Consider the following 8170-nt stretch of genomic DNA (forward strand, 5'->3'; position numbering starts at 1 on the left):
CAAATCATTTTTTGATCTTACATGAATAGCCTACACATAGAAGACCATAATGTGTTAAAAATACTATTTGTCAATCCATTTCTCCTGCATTTATTTAATAATGGATTGCTAATGTATAGAATAAAATAAAGTTTTCTTTATCTAAATCTACCCATGAAAGATTCTCTCTCGTACTTGTTTTAAATCATTGAAGCACCATCATTAAAAACTTTGAACTTGTTGTTGAATTGAATGTTTAGATCCCCTGATTACCATTTTGTTTGTTTATTTTAGTAACATGTTGCTACACATGTTGCACACAACAGTTTTTAAGAATAATGGACAAATGTCATGTTATCCAAACAGGACACTGCTCAACAGATTCATTACAATATCACCCCCTGGTGGCACTTGTCCCTTGTAAACACAAAGAGAAAAAAAGGAAAAATAAGTTTAAGCTCTCACTTTGGTATTTTAAGACTTCAAATGTACAGTACATGAAATAATCTATTCATGGTTTAAGAGATATTATAAAACTTCAGTCAGTCGAACCAAGTAAAACACAGCGTAACGCATTATTACTGCATTTATCATTGATCATTTACCTTCAATTTAACCCCCACAGAGAATCTTAAACTGTTTATATTTCATGTTTCAGGATGAAAAAAAATCTTTCTTCAGAGATAACTTGGAAGACTCACTCATTCTTTTAAGATATTTTTAATGATTTAATAAATATTCAAAAAAATAATTAGATAGGACAGACGTTTTCATTCTGTAAACATTTCATACTGCTATACATCACTGCTCAGTAAAAAATAATACTGCTTTGTGAAATGTCTACAGAGGGTTAAAACAAGAATGATCATTGATGAAGTTATAGGAAAAAAAACGGTAAATAGTATATCAAATCTTGGTATGATCAGTGTGACCTAAAGTATAGGTTTACAATTAATTATTTAAGTAAATAAAGGTGTAAAAATCTAAATTAATCATATCCTGGGATTTAATGTTATGAAGAAGTCCCAAAAAGTGTATCTAGCTTCTAAATAAATAAAATAATAAAAAAAATTTAAGCACTCATCACCTTAGTGATGATGCATTTTCATTTCCAGGACAACAATCACCAAATCACCAAATTATAAATGCAGCTTTTGCATTAAACAGCTAGAGCAATTACATCAACCCAACCGTATGTTGAAACAAAGCTATACTTGGCAATACCAGGAGAGCAGAAAGTGCTCAGACATTAGCATCCTCATACAGTACGAGTACTCGTAAATTATGTAGCTGTTTCAAATCTGGGTTTGAGATGTTATGAATGTTACAGTACACAAATTCTGTTGGACAGTAAGACATAAGTAGTACAAACAGGAAAATCTTTAAATGCACCAAACAACCTGCCCTTATAAATGTGCAGATTTAAGAGATAAAAGAAAACGTCAGTGACTCACATGTACAATAACTGCATCAAGGTCTCTAGTGACAATTCAAGGAGGGTTTAAGCAGCAGCTGAAAAGTTAGTTCGGTTCACAAGTGGAAAAAAAAACAACTAGCATTTCAATTTAAAAAAAAAAAAAAACAGTAGGATTCAAGCACACAATCTACAGAGCAGAGAACAACACATCAAATCTGGCATCTCAATGCAATGCATGGTTGCAGACTATAAGCAGTTAAAAACTAAAGTAAGGCTTGGGTAATCTGTCCATTTGCAGTCATATTGGGGGCTCTGTATTATCATCCATGATAAGGACAACAACTCCAGTTCTTAACTTGAAAAAACAAAAACAAACAGCAGATACACATCATCTGAAAACACACAAGGAAGAGCACTCATAACATGCAGGGTAACACTTGGAACCCATTTCTCCCTGAAAGTTTACAGAACCATGTTGCGCTGTTTGGCTTTCCTTTTGCTGTGTTGACATCATCTACGCTCCCTTCTTAAATACAATTAACAGCAATGTGCAGTTCAGCAACCTGCAGCTCAGCTGTCCTCCATGGAACTATTGCATCAGTTTAGTCTGCACAAGTTACAGCGGCATAGAGTGAGCTGCTTGTATTCCAATAAAATGAACAGAGACTGATGAAAAGAAAGAACTTGTATGGCAGTGACTCCAGGAATCTATCGAGAAATAACGTGGAACTTTCTCACACTGCAAGTGTTTGCTGAGGCACGCACCAACAGATGTTGAAGTTTCACTTTTAAATAATCGAAATCCATTTTCAACATCAGTGTGACGGTTATTGCTGTGCTGTTGCACTTCATTAGATTGAATTAGTCACAAGCATGTTGAAAATATATTAAAAAGGGAGTCGGCATTAAAAGGTGCTACATGTGTGTTTGATTCAGTTGTTGTTGTTTTTTTTTCAGAGATACAAAAAAAAAAAAATCAGAGATAAAAATATATATATTATCAATATCTTCAACAAGATACTGATGGTGCTGTTTTTAGTCGTTCTCTCAAGATGAGAAAAATATTTATTCAGAGGAAAGTAGTTCAGAAACGGTTTCCTGCATTATTAGAATAATGCTTTTGAATTAACATCCTACATGTAGCACCTTTAATGTTCTGGTAAGATTTACACAAAAACGAGAGTAAAAGCCTTAAATAAAAATGACAGCAAAATAAATGTTATTTACAAGATGTGCTTAATTGACAAAACTAACAAAAAAGCAAAACAATAATTCACAGAAAACAAATATCCTGTGCAAGCAGCGGCCAGTTTAGACATTATTTCACATCAGGATCGACGCAACACTGCATGCATTTTGTTGTCAATGAGTGCTTTTTGTGTCAGCAGTCAGACTCTGAGCTAAAGCAACTTGAGTGACAGCTGCACATTCCTGAGCCGAGGGAGAGAGGGCGTTGGGATCAGCCAGCAGATGAGGTGCTGAGGTGTTTAGCGCTCTACTCTAGTTTCTTCTGCAAATTTTTCCGGAAGCAGACGGGCAGGATGGAGAGCACAGCCAGGACGCCAAGCACGGCTAGCGAGTTCCAGGACACCGCCTCTCCCGCTGTGGTCAGCTTGTACAGTTGTGTACCTGCGTTGATGGCTACAAAAGATGGTGGTGCCACTCCTGTAAACCAGCCAGTTATAAAAATAAAAAAAACAAGTAAGTCACTGACAACAAATAATATCAAAATAAATATGTAAATGTATGGAATAAAAACAGAAAAGACGGGAACATTTTACCAAGGAAAGTACCGATGAAGAAAACTCCCAAAGGCATGTTGATGACCGGTGAGGTGATGTTGATGAACCAGTTGGGAAGAAACGGGGTTATCCTCAGGAAGATGATGTAATTGATTAAATGATCTTTGTGTTTGTCAACCTGCCAGCAGAAAGTCATGAACAGAAGGTCAAGGGCCGTGAATTACCTGTGTATAAGCTAAACAGGAAAAAGAAATACTGCAATCATATCCCCACTACTGTTTTCAATGTTGTAACAAATGGGGGTGAAAAACCTCTAAAAGCCCTCTCTCATACAGTATTTAAGCAAAGCAACTTCCTTTACTTGCCCTTATGTAATGAAAAAGTTCCAACACATTTTTTCTTGTAAGTAATTTCCGTTACTTGGGTAACAGTTACACAATATTTGACAATACCAGTAAGTCAACTCCCAACTTCAGCCTGTGAAATGCCCTTAGAACTGACACAACTGCATTCAAACAGCAACAACAAACACTGAAGAAGAAAGGTGGATTTCATTGCAAAGCAATTTTTTTTATTTAAAGCATTAGGGTTGCACATGTTTGTGCATGTGGAAAAAAAAAAAGTGAAAATATATATAATAAAATAAACCAACTACATCCCAACTTCTCAAACAGAAAACCACTCTAAAAATAAATGTCTCATTGAAAGTATATTTTCTGTTGCAGCTTTTACCTGCTGGGACCATTTCTGTGCTCGCTCTGAGAGGTATTTGTAGACAACAGGTCTGCCCACCAGGTATGACAGCATATAGCAAAAGGAAGCACCAAGGCCAGAGCACTGCAGGGAAAAAAAACAAAAAAAACAGGTGAATGACTGACTCATATGGTAAGACAAATAAAGAATACAATCTGAACAAGAACAAGAACACATTGGTAACTTACATTAAGACTCACACACATATCCTAATATCAAACCCTCAAGCAGTAGTGGTGTAGCCGGACTAAACAGAAACAAAACCTGAGTTTTGTCAAGGAAAAATCCAATCAAGAAGGGAAACAGCAGACTATGAGGCAATGCAGCCAAGTGTCTTCTTTCACACATCACATCTATTGGATGTTTATCTGTTCTGATGGAGGGATCCCTCCTTGTTTGCTCTTCCTCAGTTTTCTTCCTTATTTTGACCTGTATTTCTGTTTTTACCAACCCATATTGAGGATCTAATAATAAAGATCATATGATATACATATTCACAGTCGTCTGCCCCGTTCCCTTCCAGATTGAACTTTTTCATGATGAAATCGCTGTAGTTGGTACAACACAAACATGTTTAAAGAGGCATGGTCCATCCTTGAAGAAGAGAGGATGTGTATTTAAATCCAATCTTACCCAAGCCTGTCAGGTTGAAACCCTTTTTATTTGCATAATTTACATGCAAAGTTTTCTATCACAAAATTCTACATTCATTTTCAAGCCCATGCTCATACTTTCTTTCCATACTCACCAAGCAGACCAAGAACAGAGCCAAAGGGAATGGGTAAAGATATCCCGACAGGATGCTGAGGAAGATAGAGCCAGGGATTGCAAATGTCTGGAGGCTGATAAAAGTGTTAAGGTAGATGACACAGAGACATATATGCATTTTCATTTTCTTTAAATGTATACAAGTAGATTTTAAGCACCTTAGCCCGGAAGCCTTATATAATATTTGATTCATTACTGTCAATGTGAAATGAAGACATTAGTCATTTATCAAGCTAGTTCCACACAGGTATGCATTTCCTTTCTGAGCCATAGTGATGTGTAGTTCGTGAACGATTCGTTCAAAACAAACTGAACGAGAGCTCCGACGTGAATCACTGAACGAACTGAACGAGAGCTCCGACGTGAATCACGTTCACTGAACGAACTGAGAGGAAGAGCGGATCTCTCGTTCAGTTCGTTCAGTGAACGTGATTCATGTCGGAGCTCTCGTTCAGTTCGTTCAGTTCGTTCACTGAACGAACTGAGAGGAAGGGCGGATCTCTCGTTCAGTGAACGAACTGAACGTACTGAACAGAACGGTCGGGGAAAATAAATGTGATTGTTTTAGCAGCTTTCAGTTTGCAAACTGTAACTTTATCCAACTAAATTCTCAGCTCATTGGTTTATTATTCACCACCGGCTGTTCTCAGTACGATCGCAAGCAGAACTAAGCGTTCGGCCGTGTTTCAGCTTATTAAATTCTGATTCACAGACAGAGCTGCGGAGAAGTACTGAACGATTCGGTGAACGAATCACTTTACTGAACTGATTCTAGTGATTCAGTACACTGAAAAGAACTGCTTTTCACATCACTACTGAGCCATAATACAAAGCTCTACTAACTGATAAATAGATATGACAAATGTCTCAAGAATCAGGTTGAGATACCGGTCTGGAGTTGCCTTTTTACAGATTTAGAACACAACATGATAAATTATATATTTCTTCTCTGCTTGTTTTAGGAGTGAGGTGACACCTGGGTAAAGCACAGAGAGGAACAAAAAGAAGACTAATCAGTTATGGTGTATGGGAAGCTATATGCATTCAAACAGGAGTATGAGTCAGCTTCACTCCTGGGAACATCATCTCATCAACATGCCCATGAACTTAACTGGACAATGCATGAACTTTGCACTAGTGAATTGGCTGGAAGGGTAAGGTCCATTTAATGTCCAAACCAGGCGTTTAGGAAACTTTCATTCCAACAAACATTCCCTCTAGTTCTGGATAAGTTCAAGGTCTCAATGCATGTGTAAAAGAGTGTCCACAGATTCACTCCTACACTCTTGACACTCAAGCAAATGAGATTGTGAGCTGGTAATCTGTTTAGCTTCTCTAAGAGGAGTTGGTAAGATACACACAACAAAAACATAATTATACATTCTTTGAAGGCCTAAAATGAAGAAAAAACAGCTTGAAAACATTGTACTATAGCAAGCAATGTTGAAAGATTTTTGCAAAAGGATACAAAACATATGTTGCAAAGTAGGCCACCAACACTTGGGTGTAGTAGGTGTCTTTGTATTTGGACAGCACTGTTCCCAGGGCTTTGGCATCATCCATGTCTTTAGGGATCTTGATCTTTTCCATTTCATCACTGAAAAAAAGAATCATTCATTCTCTGTTTATTTTCAGTACTCTAAACCCCATTTAGACATAAATTACTAATGTGGCATCAATGTGAAAAAAACCAAAAACAATAATCCATAAAAGAAACTTACTCAGGAAGCTCGGGGAAGTTCCTATAGACCAGATACATGACTGAGGCAGCGCAGGAGAAGATAGCCACCAGTATCAAAAAAGACATGCGAGCTGAGCCCCCGGCCGTGTGCTGAGCCTCTGTGAGGACAAAATAAGTTACTTAACCAATGAAGTAAGTGTTTACTATGAAAATAAACAGAGTAGGTACCAGGGACCCTACTGTAATGTTCTTATGAGTTTTGCATCACTTGCTCAAACCCCTTCAGGGAACTGAGTCTGAAGAGAGGGCCACACCTTAAACGCTGGTAACAAACAGTTTTCCTGACATAGATTACCAGTTTCTTTGCTTTTGGTTTATTTTTGTGTATTTGAATTCTGAGATTACTTTAGTTAGAAATAAATGGTGCTGCTGTACATTTGAGTGGTTAAATAAAGGGACTTTATTTTTTTCTTTAACTCTGTGTAACCCTTGTTAGTTTGACAGGCATGTCAGTAAAACACTCAATATCATTTCCTGATGATTATCACATACTGTATATATCTGTCAAGGCAGCTGTTTTGAGGTACTACTATGTGTCGCTTTGTGCAACACCCCAATATTGGTGCCTATGTTTTAAACAACTGTGATGCTTTAATATGTTTCACTAAGCTACCGTCTGTACTATTGTTTAGGGCAGGGGTTCCCAAACTTTTCAGCTTGTGACCCCCATTATGACGGTGATAAATACTTGGGACCCCACATTTGACGCACTAGGTCAACACACTGGCATTAAAACAGCAAACAATAGCCCAAACACCATCATATTATTTTTGTAATTTATTACAAGAAACTACTTTTTTTTAACCTACTGTATTTTCAAATTAATGGGTGAAATATCAAATTTTAAACCATTTTCCATTTTTATGTTTTTGAAAGGAATCTCGCGACCCCCCCTAACAGTGTTCCGCGACCCCCCAGTGGGCCGCGACCCCCACTTTGGGAACCACCGGTTTAGGGTGTATATGAGACACCTCAAGGCAACACTGATGTATTAGGCGTTTTAAACCAGCTAACGTGACAGATGGCTCATTTTGACTGGCTGGTTTAGCCGTGTCACAACAACGAGCCTTGGCTAACATTAGCTAATGTTGTGCTATCCGGACTGACCTCAAAGCAATGACGCTGCAGTGTCGTCTTATCGCCAACTCTATCTTTATCTACCAACCAAGTCTGTTAGCTTGTCTCTACATTCACGTTAGCCACCACAGCCATGACCTACCTTTCAGTACTTGTGAGTCGCTGGTATTCGCCTTCACCTCTTCCTGAGCCGCAGACAGGCCGTCGCTCTCCCGTCTGTCTCTCCGCTTCTTGGCCATTTTTTTTTTTTGTGTGAAAATGTTGGATCCGCTTTGGTATGTTACAGGGAGTGTAAAGCAGCAACAGCGGGCGGCTTGACGAGTGACACCGGTATGGTGACAGCCTGCTTCTGACACGTTACACAGATTGACCTTTTACCTTTACATCCAACAACCAAAACCACTCACAGTCATCCACAGCGCCCCCTACAGTATCACTGCGTCTCCATAACAACAGCGACTACTGGAGTTGGCCTATTGTTTACTATTGCTATGAGTCTTTAACTTGCTTCGTCTTATTCTTTTTTTTCCACTTTATTCAATAAGATAACTTTGTTAAGACAGCCACATGCGGCCCCCATCAACTCTCAACGTGGCCCTCAGGTCAATTTTTACATATCAATTATTTGGAAACATGAAGAAAACATGACAAAATCGGCCATGAAATCATGAAAACCAGAAATATGTCCATAAT

The 8170-nt window shown here is 38.1% G+C and overlaps 1 protein-coding gene across 1 annotated transcript; it reads right to left on the reverse strand.

The window, feature by feature from the left end:
• Nucleotides 1-683: 683 nt before the first annotated feature.
• On the reverse strand, nt 684-7818 carry tmem41b (transmembrane protein 41B). Its single transcript, XM_061037754.1, has 7 exons — nt 7620-7818; nt 6381-6498; nt 6128-6256; nt 4640-4733; nt 3871-3975; nt 3178-3316; nt 684-3061 (listed from the first exon to the last, which is right to left on the reverse strand). The coding sequence occupies exons 1-7, from the start codon at nt 7714-7716 to the stop codon at nt 2892-2894; spliced, it is 852 nt and encodes a 283-aa protein (XP_060893737.1). The 5' UTR covers nt 7717-7818; the 3' UTR covers nt 684-2891.
• Between the last annotated feature and the right edge of the window lie 352 nt (nt 7819-8170).

This window comes from Labrus mixtus, chromosome 1 (genome assembly GCF_963584025.1).
Source record: "Labrus mixtus chromosome 1, fLabMix1.1, whole genome shotgun sequence".
Taxonomy (NCBI): Eukaryota; Metazoa; Chordata; class Actinopteri; order Labriformes; family Labridae; genus Labrus; species Labrus mixtus.

Excerpts from the sequence above, each read along its gene's own strand:
- tmem41b (XM_061037754.1), bottom strand. The coding sequence starts at position 7,716 with ATGGCCAAGAAGCGGAGAGACAGACGGGAGAGCGACGGCCTGTCTGCG. Across the intron at positions 4,734-6,127 it reads TACTTTGCAACATATGTTTT|CCTCCAGACATTTGCAATCC; the intron begins GTATCCTTTTGC and ends CACTTTTATCAG. Across the intron at positions 3,317-3,870 it reads CACAGAAATGGTCCCAGCAG|GTTGACAAACACAAAGATCA; the intron begins GTAAAAGCTGCA and ends TTCTGCTGGCAG.